Source organism: Chelonoidis abingdonii, chromosome 14 (assembly GCF_003597395.2).
Source record: "Chelonoidis abingdonii isolate Lonesome George chromosome 14, CheloAbing_2.0, whole genome shotgun sequence".
In the NCBI taxonomy this organism is placed as follows: Eukaryota; Metazoa; Chordata; order Testudines; family Testudinidae; genus Chelonoidis; species Chelonoidis abingdonii.
In genome coordinates this window covers 31,842,011-31,859,278 of record NC_133782.1, presented here as the reverse complement: position 1 = coordinate 31,859,278, position 17,268 = coordinate 31,842,011, and the positions used below count along the sequence as shown (strand labels likewise).

At 48.3% G+C, this 17,268-nt stretch overlaps 1 protein-coding gene across 1 annotated transcript in view; it reads left to right on the top strand.

Annotated features, from left to right (window-relative positions):
* Window positions 1-839: 839 nt before the first annotated feature.
* LOC116830057 (rho GTPase-activating protein 39-like) overlaps window positions 840-17,268 on the top strand; it is a 126,822-nt gene continuing 110,393 nt past the window's right edge. Inside the window, exon 1 of the mRNA XM_032789248.2 lies at window positions 840-866. Coding sequence (XP_032645139.1) covers window positions 856-866 — 11 coding nt within the window. The 5' untranslated portion in view covers window positions 840-855. The remainder of the gene's footprint in view (window positions 867-17,268) is intronic.

Here is a 17,268-nt window from a genome sequence, read left to right as displayed (position 1 = left end):
AGTCCCCAAAGAGAGCCAGACTCTTTGCCCCAGAGAAGAGCCCGGTTTGTGCTGGGGACTTTTTGAAACCATACAAATAAGGTACAGCTCCAAAGCCAGCACAGCCCCAGGTCACTCATCCCAGTAAGGCAGATGGGCTGCAGCCACTGCCCTAACTTTCCTGCTGCATGGACACAGGGAGACGCCCTGCTGTCTTAGAGAGCCCCTGCGTGCTACCCTATGTCAGCCCCTACCCCCTTGCCCGAACTGGTATCACTCCTAGCCCCCATCATCCCCTACCCCCATCACTCTCTGTCCCCATCCCCTACGCTATCACCCCACCCCATCGCTCCCTTCCCTCATTACCCTACACCATTGCCTCTGCCCCATCATTCCCTACCTCCTCTGCCCCATCACCCCACCTCATCACTCTCTACCCCCTTTACCCCCATCACTCCCTTCTCCCATGCTCTCTGCCCCATCACCCCACCCCATCACTCCTTATCCTCCTACCCCATCACCCCACCCTCCTCTGCCCCCATCATCCCACCTCCATTGCCTCTGCCCCATCATTCCCTATCCCCCTCTGCCCCATCACTCCTTACCCCCCGACCCCATCACCCCACCCTCCTCTGCCCTCATTCCCTACCCCCCCTGCCCCATCATCCCAGCCCCATCGCCTCTGCCCCACCACTCCCTGCCCCTCTCCCTCACTCCCATCATCCTACCCCCATCCCTCCCTACTCCCTCTCCCCCCATGCCCCCGCCCCATCGCTCCCCGCCCCCGGCTGGCCTGCCCCGGCAGCGGGACGGGCGGGGCGGGATCGGGTTTCACATCCTGCAGCAGCCGGCGGCCGCAGGGCAGAGGAGCGGGACATGGCGGAGAGGTGAGTGCGGCGGGCGGGCAGCGAGCCCTGAGCCCAGGACCGGGCCGGGCCTCCCGCACCTGTTGAGCTGGGTCACGGCCGTGGTCCCGAGCGACACCCCCCGGCCGGAGCCCCGCTCGGGCCGCTAGAGCCCCCCTGGCCTGCAGCCCGCCCCCCCCTTTGGTAACTGTGGTGCGTCCCCTCCCTCACCCCCCCCGGCCTGCAGGCCCGCCCCTCGGCCCTTGGGTAAACGGTTGGGCTCTCCTTCCCTCCCCCTGGGCCTGCAGACCTCCCGCCCCTTAGCGGGTTACGGTGGATCCCCTCCCGCGCACTGCAGCGCCCCCCCCCTTGTAACAGGTGGAGACTCCCCTCCCCGCAATCTGCAGGCCGCCCCCCTTGTAATGGGATCCCTCCCCGCGCTGACAGCCCAGCCCCCTATGGTAAGTCGGAGGATCCCTCCCCCGCTGCAGCCCGCCCCTTTGGTACGGTGAGATCCCTCCCCACTCCAACTGGAGACCGCCCGTCTTTGGGTACGGTGCGGAGATCCCTGCCCCCACCTCGCAGACCCGCGGCCCCTTCAAGGTATTGGTGGGTCCCTCCTCCTATGCAGCCCGCCGGCCCTTTGTTTGGGGGTAACGGGTGGGTCCCCTCCTCCCCAACTGAGCCCGCCCCCCCTTTTGGTAACGGTGGGATTCCCCTCCCCCCCACTGCGCCCGCCCCCCCTTGGTACGTTTGAGCTCCCCTTCCCCAACTGCACGCCTGCCCCCCATTGGTAATGGTGGGATCCCCTCCCCCTGCCTGCAGCCCGCCCCCTATTGGTAAGTGGGGGATCCCTTCCCCCCATGACTGCAGGCCGCCCCCCATTGGTAGGGGTGGGATCCCCTGACTGCAGCCTGCCCCCCCATTGGTAAGGGTAGAATCCCCTTCCCCCCTGACTGCAGCCCGCCCCACAATTGGTAAGGGTGGGATCTCCTCCCCTGCCGACTGCAGCCTGCCCCCCCATTGGTAAGGGTAGAATCCCCTTCCCCCCTGACTACAGCCCACCCCACAATTGGTAAGGGTGGGATCTCCTCCCCTGCCGACTGCAGCCTGCCCCCCCATTGGTAAGGGTGGGATTCTCCTCCCCCTGGCTGCAGCCTGCCCCCTATTGGTAAGGGGGGGAGCCACTCCCCCTGGCTGCAGCCCGGCTTCCCCACTGGCAGTGCTAGGAGCCCCCCTCGCGTGACCCCCCACCCCCATTGCACTGGGAGCAGTGGGCAGGAATCCAAAGGGACATGCGGACTGGCAAAAGCCCTGGAAAATTTCCTGAGTCTGAGCTGTGTCAGGTCAGGGCATGTGCTCCCTACAATGGCTGGGGCCTGGGGAGTGGGGAAAGGGCTCCCCTGGGGGCAGGAGCCCTGTTGGGCTGTTTAAAAGGAGATACTCAGTATTGAGCAGACTTTAGGGAACCTTCCTGCTTTAGCCTGTAGGGGCGGGGGCGAGAGAGAGGAGGTAGAGGGGAGATGGTTGATGTTGTTCCTAAGGCCCTGGTCTGCTAGGACTTGGGAGATCTGGGTTCAGTATGTCACTTCATCTGCCTGTGCCTCAGTTACCCTCTGTAAAGTGGGGATAACAACACTGCCCTTCTCCCACCGTGGCTTCCTAGAGAGCCCCTGTCCTGAAGGGTTTACGTTTTGCTGTGTGTTTGTAGCGCACCTGGCTCAAATGGGCCATGATCTTGGTTTCTTTCCTCCCTGATATCTCTGATACCTTGGCATGCTGGGTGTGTACATGAACTGGATTTTTCTGTTTATGATTAACAGTGAAGTAGTTGAATATGTTAATGTTTAAATGGAGTCTCTGCATTAACACCCACCTGGGATGAATGGGGCAATATGTGCTTCAGAACTGCTGCAGGTCACCTTCAAGGGTGGAATATGAAGATTTACAAAGATGAAGTTTTACATTTTACTTACATTCTTTGTGATGAGTGACAAAGGGACCAGGATCTGAATGGCATTTGGCTTGCTTTGAGTCCTAGGGGAAGGGACCCAGTGGACTGAGTCCCACTCAATTCCTGACCCCATAACCTGAGGGTTTATGAGCCGAGACTGTCCTCTGGGTCCCCACTCCCAGAGGGCTTGTTCTTTGGGCAGCAGGCGAACTCCAGTGTCCGGGGCAGTTAATTGCTTTCCCAGCCCCCTTCCAGTGTCTGACGTGCATTAACTGCGCCTTACACAGTCTGTGCAGAAAAGTTGTTCTGATTTGATTGCCATTGACATGCAGCTTTAGTTGGTTTTCTGTAGGGAAGGAACTTGTTTTGTACTTGTCCTGTAGATATTTGACTTCTCGGTAAAACCAGGGGGCCAAGTTCACCCCTGATGTAAGCCTGTTAATGTAAGGGGCTAACTCTGGGCCAAGATGTTTCCATTCAGATGGGACTCGTCTGCCCAACTTTTTGAGAAACCTTTTGTTTTTGCCGAGTCTCATGTGGTTCTGTTACTGTCAGACTGGCCTTTGGCTTCACAGCCTGCTCAAAGTAAAACTTTCTGCTTAACAAAAGTTATTGGCACATTCCAAATGGAAGTGTCAAGGCCAAGCAGTGCTCTTGCCTTTGCTAAGGGGCTTTTACATGTTTTTCTCGGCATTGATGAGCAATTAATCAGTGATCATCTGTATGCCTTTGAGCCTACTCTTCCTGATTCACAGGCTTTGGGTGGATGTTTGTGCTGGTTTGAGTGTCATAGTGTACTTTGTATGTGGTTATTGCTGTCTTGCTTTCTTACAATCCATTAAAAATGGAGTTACTAATGCATGGGGGAGGGATAGCTCAGTGGTTTGAGCATTGGCCTATGAAACCCAGGATTGTGAGTTCAATCCTTGAGGGAGCCATTTAGGGAATTGGGGTAAAAGTCTGTCTGGGGGTTGGATTAGCCGATCTCCTGAGGTCCCTTCCAACCCTGATATTCTATGTGCAGGAATGATTATCTTTGTGCTGGGAGAGTTTTAATTTCACCCCTAACTTGGCTCTCCTTTAGTCCGAGGAATAAGTATTGAGGATCTGCTGTTTACAATTAAGGTGGATGCCCAGGAGACCCAGTTTTCTCAGAATGCGCTCCAAACATGGAGCGTTGTCACACATCCTGTGAGTAACCCTATTCAGACAGAATACTTCCTGATCGCTGTGTGTTTGCATGAGGTACTTGGGGTGTGATGCAGAGGTTGGCAGAAATACTGTCATTCTGTAGGGCCAGGCCACTAAGCTCTTTGATGCTAATTGCTTTTGCATTGGTCCAGCAGAATTGCTTCTTTTGAGAAGTCAGTATGCTGTAATGATTTGACATTCAAATGAGGGCTATAGGTCAACTGGCTTGGCACAGTCTCCTCAGGTGGGAGGAAACTGTGTTGGCATTTTTGTTGATGTGGCTCTTTTCTTCATTATTAGTGCAGGCTCACTGGAGTTCTTCATAGCGTCTGAGATTTGACTAAGACTTTCTTACTTTTTTTTCTTTCTTCTCTTCCTGTAAAATGATGATTCACTCCCTAAGAACAGAGAGCACCCAATGGTCCACAGGGAACATCACATCCTTTTGAGATTGACGCAATCTGACAGAGTCAGATAAAACGCTAGAGTGAAACGGCCTAGGTGCCACAAGACACCTGCCAGCGGCTGCAGGAGCAGGTGATTGTTGCTCTTGCCTGTCCAAACCCAGCTGTACAAGGACATTTAACTCTCAGAGCCTAGACAGTGTAAAGTTGCAGGTCATTCATTTCCTTGGACAAACTGGAAAAATGAATCAGGTAGCCAAGACTTTGAGACTTTCTACTGATTCCATCAGGCCTGTGTGAAGGCACACAAGGTTGCCTGCACTTTTTTTTTCTAGCTAGTCCAGTGAATCATCATCTACTACCTCTGGTTGTTTGTGGTGTTCTGCTTATTATTTACTGAATTATGCAGTGGTATTATGGCTGTGTCGGTCCCAGGATAGTAGAGAGACAAGGTGGATGAGGTAATATCTTTTATTGGGCTAGCTTCTGTTGAGGGAGAAAGACAAGTGTTCGATCTTACACAGAGCTGTTCCACTGGTCTACAGATAAAATATATTAGCTCACCCACCTTGTCTCTCTATCTACTGACTTGGTAGGGCCACTGCTTCCTATTCCTTAGGTCCAAGCTGTTTGAAAGTGGTACTGAGATCACAGTGGATTATAGGAATACAAATTTTTGAGCCAGGTTCCTGTTTGGATAGTCCACATGCCTTTTGTACTCACAATGGGTCTGTTTTACTGAAACAGATATACTGGCCTCCATTGTAAGTACATCAGATACAAGAAAATCTATCTCTGTTTGGGTGAATAAGTTTTGTAATCAGGAGAAGGTTATGATCAGTGATTTTGGGGGAAAAAAAAGGAACATGGTGCAGAGAGAAAAGAACAAACAGTTACTATTGTTAGCTGATTGGCCAGCAGGTGCCTGCACGTTTCAGAGTACAGTGCATGTGTGTGCATGAACGTATGGCTTTTTTCTAGATCCTGATGTGTCTGTAGTGTCTCCTGTTTGTGGCTGGACCCCAGCTGGCCTACATGTGGTAGTGTTTCTTCAGTGGCAAATGCCCCTCTTAAGACATAGGGCTGTGTGGGGAGGGGTGCAATCTGGCTCTCTGGTTTGGTCCTGCTAATACTAGAGATGGAGCAGGGAGGGTTTTTGAATTCTGTAGTGGAAATGAGTGGGGGGATGGGTTCAGAATGTGCCTGGCTATTGGGGTCTGATTGCCCTTTGGCTTGACGGGGGCGAGAGGCACCCAGCACATACTGCTGGAAGGATGGGATTCATGTGTCTCAAGGATGACCTTGAAAATAAGGGACTAGCTACAGTGCTATCATTGCATCTCACATACTTGAGTATGATTTAATTGTCCAGAGTGGTTCTAATTCTAACTCAGGGCTTAATTCATCACTTTTGTAGTAAATTGTTATGCAAACCTTTTTCAGAGATTGTCAGTAGATTTCAGCTTGGAGTAGATTGAAACAAACCACAAATTACCAGCCTGTTGCAAAACAGCAGGCTGATTCCACAAATGTGAATTCAACCATGGCTTTGATATCCTGGGGTTTTCTGATGCAACTAGTCTGAGTTAGGTGGTTAACCTGGTGCAAATCTCTGCGGGGATACTCTAATTTGTGTTTGAGTGGCTTATTTTGGTTTATCTTAAACTTGTTCATAATTGTCTTAAATTAAACTGAAATAAACTTGGTTTAAATCCATATATGACTGTCCACACAGCCTCTGGCACTAGTTTAACTAAACTGGTTTAAAATCACACCTTAAGCTGGGACAGCTCTGCATTTTAAGAAACGTAAGATATAAACCAAATGTCCCTGCAGGGCCCTCCTGGCTCCTGCCCTCGCTGGGCTGAGAAGGTCACACACAGATCTTTCGGTGCAGTGCCCACCTGGTGCTTTTATTTAAAGGCTGTGCTCCCACCACCTTTCCACCGTACAAGTAGTCTACCAGCAGGAGAGAGGGGGCAAAACTCTCTCTCTCTGCTTCCCCTCACTGCCTTTCCTCTACTGTAGTTTTCCGCTTTCCAGCTCCCCTGGGCTTCCTTCCCCTGAAGCTCTTGGCCAGCCCCAGTCTGATGAGGCAGCAGCTGTTCAAGCTTCCCCAATCATGGCCAGGTGGTCTACCCAGCTCCACTTCACCTGCCTTAACTGGAGCTGGAGTGACAGAAGGTTGGCTAAGCAGTTTTCTGCTTAGCACCCTGTCACACCAAACCTTAGTTAAAGCTTAACTGGTTACCTGTACCACCTTTCTTACAGTCCTTTTAATTTTGATTGCTTAATTTAGGAAAAGGACTCGCAAGTTGAATTTAGTTTTAAGGAGATTTAATAAAACTACATAACAGCAACAACTAATATTATAGGATATAAGAAGACAGTGTGTCTTTGTTTTGTAACAGGTTCCATTAAAAAAAAAAGAACGAGGAGTACTTGTGGGTTTTTTGTGAAGGTTTTTTTGTTGAATAATTGTGACTTTTAGGTCTGTAATTGAGTGACCAGTGAGGTTGAAGTGTTCTCAGACTGGTTTTTGAACGTTATAATTCTTGACATCTGATTTTACAGACAGTCCCCCAACCTGAAGCAACTCACCAGCAACCACACACCACATCACACAACAAAAACACTAACCCAGGAACCTATCCTTGCAACAAAGCCCGTTGCCAACTCTGTCCAGGTATCTATTCAAGGGACACCATCATAGGACCTAATCACATCAACCACACCATCAGAGGCTCGTTCACTTGCACATCTGTGATATATGTGATATATGCGATATATGCCATTATGTGCCAGCAATGCCCCTCTGCCATGTACATTTGCCAGACCGGATAGTCTCTGTGCAAAAGAATAAATGGAGACAAATCAGACGTCAAGAATTATAACATTCAAAAACCAGTCGGAGAACACTTCAGCCTCCCTGGTCACTCAATTACAGACCTAAAAGTCGCAATTCTTCAACAAAAAAACCTTCAAAAACATACTCCAACGAGAAACTGCAGAACTGGAATGAATTTGCAAACCAAACACCATTAAATTAGGCTTGAATAAAGACTGGGAGTGGATGGGTCATTACACAAAGTAATAACTATTTCCCCGTGCTAATTTTTCCCCTACTGTTACTCACACCTTCTTGTCAATGGTTTGAAATGGGCCATCTGATTATCACTACAAAAGTTTTTTTTTCCTTCTGCTGATAATAGCCCACCTTAATTGATTAGTCTCGTTAGAGTTGGCTTGGCAACACCCATTTTTTCATGTTCTCTGTGTGTGTATATATATTCCTACTGTATTTTCCACTGCATGCATCCGATGAAGTGGGTTTTAAGCCCACAAAGGCTTATACCCAAATAAATTTATTAGTGTCTAAGGTGCCACAAGTATTCCTCATTTGTATTTTTTTTAATGGGGAACCTGTTACAAAGCAAAGACACACTAACTGTGACAGTATTTAAAGTGCATACACTAGCATGTTCTCTTCCTTACGAATTAGGTCCCCAGCTTTAGGAAAAGTTATGTTTTAGGAAGTGAGCAGTTGACTGAGTTGGGTCTTTATGCAAGAGAAAGTCTGTATGTTACTTATCACCAGATTTCTGCTCTGCTGTCAGCTTTCAGCTCAGTTACTGCTCATGGCAGGAGTTGACACTGCAAACACAGGAGGAGTGAAGGGTAGACACGACTATAGTCTTTTCCTGGTGCAGTAGCGGGAAACCCAAATAGCAGGAAAATAGAAAGAGACAGTTAAGGTGCCTATCTGAGACAGGAGCTCAGTGTCACCAGGAGAACTCCCAGGTGGCTGGCCCAAGACCTCAGACTTCTCCCTTCCATGTGTCTTCATCTTTCAGGAAGCGATATGCTGAAGGAGACAGGCCATTTTAGCCTATTTTTGCCTGGTGGTCCAGCTTAGTCCCTCTTACTAAAGATGCTGACATGGATGTTTAGATGGTGATCCATACTTCTTCCAAACATTTGAAATGTCCAACCAAAATGTGATGTCCTCTCTCACCATCCAATCAGGGAACAAGACATCAGCTTTTAAGTTCTTGCAACAAGACTGGAATTTTCCAGGCAACAAATCTTGTCACAGCAGCTTGTTTAAGACAGGTCATACCATCATTCTTGGTACAACCATCTTGGGACAAACCTTGAATGCCGGTGGGTTTGCTCCTGTCAGCAACTTACCTCCTCAGATTGCTTTCCATGCGTCCGTCTGCGGTGCATTCCTGGGTCCATTTTGCAGTTATGCTTCCTCAAGTTGCCATTTCTTCGTCAACACTCTGCTAGCTGCTGAATTGTCCTGTTTAAAGGTGATATAATTTATACAAAGTCCCTTCATATTCTTTGATGCTCTTTAAACTTGTTTTGACAGTCCATTATACAATGCAAAGTCACTTCAAGAACTGCCGTTCTCTAGGAGGCCGGAAGAGCCGTATAAAACTTCTGTTTCTGTTCTCCTTGTTTTAGCAACAATGATAGGACCTTGGTATGGCTGAGTGGTGTCTGTACATTACTAACCAAACAGTTACATTTCTGATTATTCCACTCCGTGGTCAAGTGTCCTTATAAACACACTATTTGATTCCAGTTCCTTTTATTTACTGCTACTTTCAGCACAGGTGTATTCACTAACTTCATAGCATATGCATGTTTGATTGCAAACATTAGCCTTACTTCTTCATTTTATCACTTAAACTAAAAGAACTCAATATAATGCAACCCCTTTCTTTCCTAACAATATTGCCCATAAGGTAAACCCTTATAGAATAGCAATGTTTGATATTAATTTAATTTTTTAATTCATTGGCTCATTCACAGACAGGGAAAAGGGAGAAATCTCTTTAGCAGCACCAGAGGTGCAGCAACTCTGTATTTCTTCAGACTATTGAAGAAAACTAGACCTTGTATGTTTATTCTCTGAGCTGTCTTTTTTAAAGGACCTTGGTGACTGGGCAATTGTCAAATAGCAATAACTCATAACTTTAGGGCTTTTGTTACTGCAGCATGTGGCAAGCCCTGGGTCTCTGGGAAATTGTCAAGATCAGATGCCCCAAATGGTGTTGTGATGGAAAATTAATCAAAGTTTCAAAGAAAAAGTGCTTTTTTTCTGCCTCTTTGACTTCTTGTTCTAATATGCCCTTTTCTGCTCTCCTACCTTCATGTTGCTCTTTCTGGACTAGGCCATCGAGAGGAAAGGCTTGCAAACTTTCACCAGAGAAATGCATTAGATTCTCAAATGTTTATTACTTGTTAGTTTTATTTTGTTTTCATTGCCTCTGTTCAAACAGAACAAAATGATATGTGCTTTGTTGTAACAGGCAGACTTGCTCATTTCTTTGAAAAGCCTTTCAGGCATCATGAGCTTTAACAGTAGCAAAGTCACCTTTTATTTATAATATAAATAAAGACTAGAGCAAACATTGGGATCTGGTTTGAGCTGGATTCATGGAGGGGTTTCTGTATGCCACTCTCATTCTGTACAAAGTGGACGTTAATGCTAATTCCTGTGTGTCAAGATGAGCAGCATCAAGCCTATTTTCACCCTTCTCAAAAGTGGCCTTAATATTGAAATGGTTTCTTCCACTTTTGAACAGAGACATCCCAAGCTCAAGCTGCGAATGCCATCACCAGGAATCTTTTTTTGCCATTTGTTGATTCTTATGTTTTATATAATTCAACCCACTTTATTTTTTCCGATGACTCTTTAAAAACACATTCTTTGTTCAGTTTTGATCCATATGTGGCGCAGTAGCAACATACTGGATAATACAGCAGCGATTAAAGCTCCAAGTACCCATCTGTATGCTATGCAGCAAAAGTTAAATTTTGTGCACTTCAGAAAACAGTGTCTCTCTCCCCAGGCAACAGGGAAAAGAAGGCAGCATCTGCTGTTAGGTATTGTGACAAAGTTCCTCCTCTACCTTGGTGGGTCCTGTGCTTATTGACGGATTTGCGTACCTCAGTGATCTTCCCCTCTGGTGGAACCCACAGTCTGGGTCAACTCCTCCTTGTCTGATCAGGAGTTGGGAGATTTGGGGGGAACCCGGGCCCGCCCTCTACTCCAGGTTACAGCCCAGGGCCCTGTGGATCGCAGCTATCTATAGTGCCTCCTGTAACAGCTGCGTGACAGCTACAACTCCCTGGGCTACTTTTCCATGGCCTCCTCCAAACACCTTCTTTATCCTCACCACAGGACCTTCCTCCTGGTGTCTGATAATGCTTGTACTCCTCAATCCTCCAGCAGTTCACTCTCAGCTCCTTGCGCCTCTTGCTCCCAGCTCCACACACACGAATCTCACTGACTAACTGGGAGGCTTTTAACTAGTTCCAGCCAGCCCTTGATTGGCTTCAGGTGTCCCAATCAATGTAGCTATCTCCACTGCCTTCTAGAAAGATCTTAATTGGCCTCTGGTGTCTTGATTAGCCTGGAGCAGCTGCCATTTGGTTACCATGGTACTAGGGATTTGTTTAGCCTGGGGCTAACATACCTGTTCCTCACTACTGTAGCCATCTGGCCTTGCCCCATCACATATCCCCCCCTCTGCTCAACACCATAGGGTTGGGCAACTTGGGACGCCAGGCAGTGTGCTCGTGAAAGACAATCAGCGTTGCCGTGGTGGCATCCAGCCCTGTGCCGTATGCAGAACTGGAATGGTTGGACAGATAAGAACCACCTGGTGACCCTTGCATTTTTTTCTTATTTCTCTGCATCCACTGGAGAGGTGCATGGTCCGTCACAAGAGTAAATCGCCGGCCTAAGAGGTAATAACGCAGTGTCTCCATGGCCCATTTGACAGCAAGACATTCTCTCTCGACTACTGCATACTTCTGTTCTCTTGGGAGCAGCTTTCTGCTTAGGTAGAGGATTGGGTGGTGTTCTTCTCCAATCATTTGTGACAGAACCGCCCCCAAACCCACCTCGGAAGCATCTGTTTGTAAAATAAATTCTTTGGTAAAGTCCGAGGCTATGAGTATGAGGTCATTACAGAGAGCCGTCTGAAGGTCTATGAATCCCCCCTCTGCTGCGTCGGTCCACTTTACCATGTCTGGACCTCGGGCCTTCACCAGGTCTGTTAGAGGACTTGCCCTATTGGTGAAGTGGGGAATAAAACGTCAGTAATAGTCTATCACGTCTAGGAACGCACAGACCTGCTTCTTTCGGGTTGGCCGGGCCAGTTTTGAATCAGCTCTAGCTTATTAGTTTGGAGCTTAACTATACCCCTTCCTACAATATATCCCAGGTACTTAGCCTCTGCTAGTCCTATGGCACATTTAGCGAGATTAGCGGTGAGGCCAGCCCGCCTTAAGGTGCGTAGTACTGCCTCAACTTTCTCCAGGTGGGTTCCCCAGTCTGGCGTATGGATGATGACATCATCTAGGTATGTGGTTGCATAACTAGTATGGGGGCGCAGCAGCTTATCCATGAGGCGCTGGAATGTGCCTGGGGCCCCATGTAGCCCAAAAGGGAGGACGGTGTACTGGAATAGCCCGTCTGGGGTGGAGAATGCTGTCTTTTCTTTAGCTTCTTTGGTCAGGGGAATCTGCCAATACCCTTTTGTCAGATCCAGTGTAGTCAAGAAACGGGCACTACCCAATTGGTCAGCCAGTTCGTCGATGCGTGGTATGGGGCATGCATTGAATTGGGATACTTCATTCCGTCGGCGAAAGTCATTACAGAATCTCATGGTACCGTCAGGTTTAGGCACTAGAACTACTGGACTGCACCACTGACTGTAGGATTCTTCAATAATGCCTAATTCTAACATTTTCTTTACTTAAGCCTTGATTTTTTCTCTTTTGACTGCTGGGATTCGGTAGGGTCTCAGTTTTACCTTGGCTCCGGGGATCGTGCGGATATGGTGATAGGTCTCAGTCGTCCGCCCCGGTTTTGTAGAGAACACGTCTCGATTGCGATTAATCATGTCGGCTGCCTCAATCTTTTGGACTGGCGTCAAGTCGGGTGATATCCTCACTTGCTCGTGTAAGTTATCCTCCTGGGGAAGGGTCTCCTGGGTGACTAAGCATGCCTCTCGATCATGCCAAGGTTTTAGAAGATTGATGTCGCTATAATTGGCTCCAGTTCTGCGGGACATCTGGTTTGTGCCGCACACCTTGTTAGAGATTGTACTACTCCAACGGCTTCATATCATCTCTCTGGTAAGATCCGTGCCGACTGTGTGAATGCACACTGCCTTGCTTCTGCTGTTGGGCACAGAGACATTCCCTGCGATCCCCTGGTTGAAACGTTGAAGCTTTGGTGGTTGTGAATATATGGTTCGCTGGCATCTTTCTGTTCGTCTTTTCTCCAAGTCTTCCCGTTACAATCGAGTGTAGTATGTCGAGGCTAATCCAGAGTTACCTGCGGTGCCTCTGTAGTACCTATGTCTCACGAGGATGTTGCTTGCCGGATTGTGGAGCGGTCCTTCGTTGCCTCAGGCTTCGCTGGCTATATCCGATATGCCACTGGGTGACGTTCTCAGTGTAGTAGCATCGAACGGGAAGGAAACGTGTGGAGGCTTGTGGGGACTTACCTTGTGGCGAAATGAGGTAAGGGCAAGTGATGTGTAATCCGCATCTTTCCCTATCCACGGCATCCTACCACTTCTCCTGCTCTGGCCTTGAGGGTCCTATGAATTCTTTCCTCACTAAGGCGTTTCTGTTTGGGTCTCAACGGGTGCGGTGGGATATCCTGAGGCTCCGCTAGGGCTTGTCACATCGATGCATTGAACAGAGTTTTCATCAAACTTTGGACATCATAAAGGGTGCTACTTGATCAGTCAGTATCTCCTTGGTAGCCCACCCGGGGCAACGAATCTGTACTGCTCGCGTAGCTCATTGTTTTGGAAGCTGTGTGCGTCTGGGGGCGGCTTCTGGGTAATCGGGTTGCATAGTGAGATCTAGTACATTCCAGTCACATCGCTCTGAGTGCGCCATGAGCTCTGTCTCTCTCTGGGGCCAATCAGATACCATGGATTTAGCGTTCAGAATGATTGTCTCTATTTATGTGGAGAGACTGCTAGCTTCGTATCTCAAGGGGGCTTGCAAGTGTCGCCTACTCGCCTGAGGTGCGGGCTATGTAGCTGACACTTGGACAGAGGGATGTATGTATTGCCTGGACATCTCATTTATCCTTGTCCAGACTAAGAACATACTAAGGATGCTGGCTGGATTTCTCTACCCGGCTAATGCGTGTCCGTGCCGTACAGTTGGGCCTGTGGCGAGGTTCAGTATGGTTTGGTTGCTTTTTTGTTGTGGCGACCAGAGTGGATGATCTCTGCGTCTCGGGCATTTGACCCCCCGGATACAGTGGAATCTTTGCATCTATAAAGTAGGGTCCTGGACCCCGGACCTTCCCCTCCACTGGTATGCCATCTATCTCAGTCACCTCTTTCCTGACGTTGTCATACCTAGGGTCCTCTGCCTGGTTACGCCCGAAAGTCTCTCTCCCAGGACTAACCTGCCCCAGCTCCCAGGGGCCAGCTTCTGCTTCTTTCAACAGCTCATCGCCAACACGGCTGGGACCAGCCTCCAGCTCACCTTCCATGTTGGTAGTTTCTCTGATGGCTGCTTGTGTCCATCTGCCTACTAGCACGGTCTTCTGGCCCTGGGTCAGGATCCGGGTTCCCAAGGCCTTTGTGGCCTTCCTTTCTTTTTTTGTCTTCCGGGCCTTTTAGGGGGCTGAGAATAGATCCTGAGAAAACTCAGAAAACATTGGGAGTTGACATTCCCCCAACGATGACTTGCTGCCAACAGGGTCTCCACCTCCCTCCAGCCTCTCCGGGGGGAGTAAATTATCAAACCCTGGATAGTCCCTCCCAATGACTACAGGATATGGGAGTTTAGGAACTATGCCCACTGTCACCTCAATGGGGTTCCCCTGAACCTCTGTCTCCACTGGGATGGCGAGGTAATGGCTCACAGCCCCATGCATGCATGTCACTGCTACGCGTTTGACTACGTTTTACCAGCTTACCTGATATAAGAGTGACAGCACTCCCTGAGTCCAAAGGCGCTGTAAGTCTCTGCTCCATTTATCTTAACCGGCCTGGTGTAATTATGCGGGGCTAATGCGACGCCCGCAAGGTGGATAAGGGAGCATGGGACCTCCCAATCCCCCAAGTTGCATTGCATAGGCTCCTCGGTGCTGGGACACTGTGCTGCTGTGTGTCCCCACTCTCCACATGCATAACATCTATAATTGTTTCTAATCATTCCCCTATCATGTGGGCTAGGAGGGTTAGTCGCAGGGTTCCCCCTACTCAGGCCAATCCCTTCCTTCTAGGGTCTCAGCTGGTTTTCGGCCATTTAGAGGCAGAATCTGAACTCTGATTTCATGCTTTTCCATGTTCAGACAACACAGTATAGACTTGTCATGTGTGTCAATAGGAATATATCTTGCTGTTGCTGAGGTCAGATTTCTATTTTTGGTGCACTGTAGTTATATGCCACTATTTAAATGGAGATTGTGGTGTATGGGAGGAGGCTGTGGATGTGTTGGGTATTACAGTGTTTAGTTGGTAAGAGAGATGAGTTGAGGTTGATCTGGATGCTCATGTTGCCTGAACTGAGGGTTTCCTTGATTTTTTGGGATTAACAGTGGCGTATTATTGCCTAGGCCTAGGGTGGCAAATTTGCAGGGGCGGCAAATTTATAATAGCAGCATTTTTGTAATTGCGGTGTCAGTGAAGCTGTGATTCTACCAATCATAGCGCATATTTAAACCACCAATGACGGCACGACGCCATTTAGTAAACATACTCGCGAGAATCCTAAACGTTAATAATATGACCGGAAGGAAGAAATTAAGTGGTTCTCTGTTTTGGATCCATGCGCGGTCCCGTACTATAAGCGAAATCGCGCTATACAGATGTGCATTCAAGCAAGGGTCTGCTGTACTTGTAATTTTATTTATAATAAAACTTCTAAATTTTCAATTATTTTAATTATATTTAGATTGATTTTAGTTCAAAAGTATTTGTAAAAAAACTAAAACAAGTTCATATGGGGCCGGGTCGGCAATTATATTTAGGGCCTTGGGGCGGCAAAATCATTAATTCGCCCCTGGTGATTATGGTGACAGGAAATGCTCCGGAGCAACCATAACTCTTAAATTAACCAAGTTTTAGGAGTATAATCCTAGTTCAGCTACATTATAGGGAATCCCCATGTCAGCAACAGCTGAGTGTAAATTTGCCATCTCATCACCGCCTGGGAACTGATCCAGAAACTGAGCTGAGCCATGGATCTGAAGAAATGGGTTTTTTACCCACAAAAGCTTATGCCGAAATAAATCTGTTAGTCTTTAAGGTGCCACCAGAAACTGAGCTGAGTCCTTGAGAATTGAGGCAAGGTGTAAGTGTGATTTTGCAGGCAGACTGGAGTCCGGAGCTCTGGGAGGCTGTCCCAGAGTCCTCCAGTTTGCCTGAATGACATTGGGCAAGTTACTCTCTATGCATTAGCTTCCACATCTGTAACATAGTAATTATGATAATAAAGACACCTTCCTTGCAATGCTTCTGTGAGGCTTAGAGTGGTTCTGCTTTGCAAAATGAGTCTGTAATAATAGCTTCTTCTTACTGCACCAACGTGCTGGGCGTTTGAGTCAAATCTGCTGAAGCTAGAGCCCCACCAGGCTGTACCTTTCTACACTGCACATTATATGTGCCACCAAAAAGAAGAAAAAAAAAGTGGTGCTAGAGTTGGCATGGCAGGGCACTGTTGGCGTGGAATAATAGAAGATTAGGGTTGGAAGCATGTTGAGCTCTGTTTTGACAGACAGTGCTGCAGTTACTTACCTGGACATAGTACACTTTGTGTTGCATTGTCTTTGTTGCATGTTAGAGGTATCCAGTCAGGAGTGTAAATTAGCAAAATTCTGTTGTCCCATTCACACTCCAAGGCTCTGGTCCAGGCCCAAGACAGAGTTAGCAGCTGGGTTCGCCTCACTACACAAACTGTGCCACCCCAGAGCCCTTCCTCTCCACCAGGGGTTGTTTCCTTTGTTCCATGGGACTGTGTTTGCAGAAACCCTTGGAAAGGGGCAGTGTGGTCCAGGAGATTTCCATCCGCAGTCTTACATGGTTACTGATAACCTGATACAAAGGAACCCCAGGATGCCATTCTCACAGAGTAGGAGATGTGAATTCGTTAGCGTTTGTAAAGCACTTGACGACCTTCTTGTAGAAGGTGCCACCAAAGTGCAAAGCATTATTTTATTTCAGCAGCAGTTGTTTCTGTCTCAGCATTGTCCAGGAAGAGGCGAATCCTTCGCTTTGACTCACATGATATGTTGCTGAGAGGTCCCAGGGAGGTTTTCCTTTTCAAATGAAAGCTGAGCTGAGCTGAACTTGTTTGTTTATAAATGTGTAAAGCTCACCTGGCTCTGTGACTCAGTGGCAGTGCAAGTGTGACGCTGGCAAACCCTGGTCATCGGGAGGCAGGATTGAACCTGGGGCCTCTGGAGTTTACTGCATGAGCCTCTACCGCATAAGCTAAAAGCTACTGTCTGTTAGCTAAGACTGTAGAGCGGACTCATTAATCTCTCTCTGAGTGGTCTCAGTGTCACTAGATGGGACAGAATACCACACCCAGGAGGTATGTGGGTTACACAAGATGTCATGTGTCTGTGATTGCAGCCAGGGGCTGGCAGGGTTCAGCGGAACAATGAACAGCCACGAAACCTTTTAGGAGCCTCGGTGATAAGAACTTAAGTCCTGCTGAAGAGGGAATTCTGCCTTATGTGCATAGCCACACCTGAGTCCTGGCCTTGACTCCCTCTCTAACAGGTGTGGAAACTTTGAGGGGAAGGGATTATGTGCGAGATGTGATATGCTCAGCTCTTGGAGAGGACACCAGCTGCAGCTGATGCCAAGAAATGCGAATGGAGGCA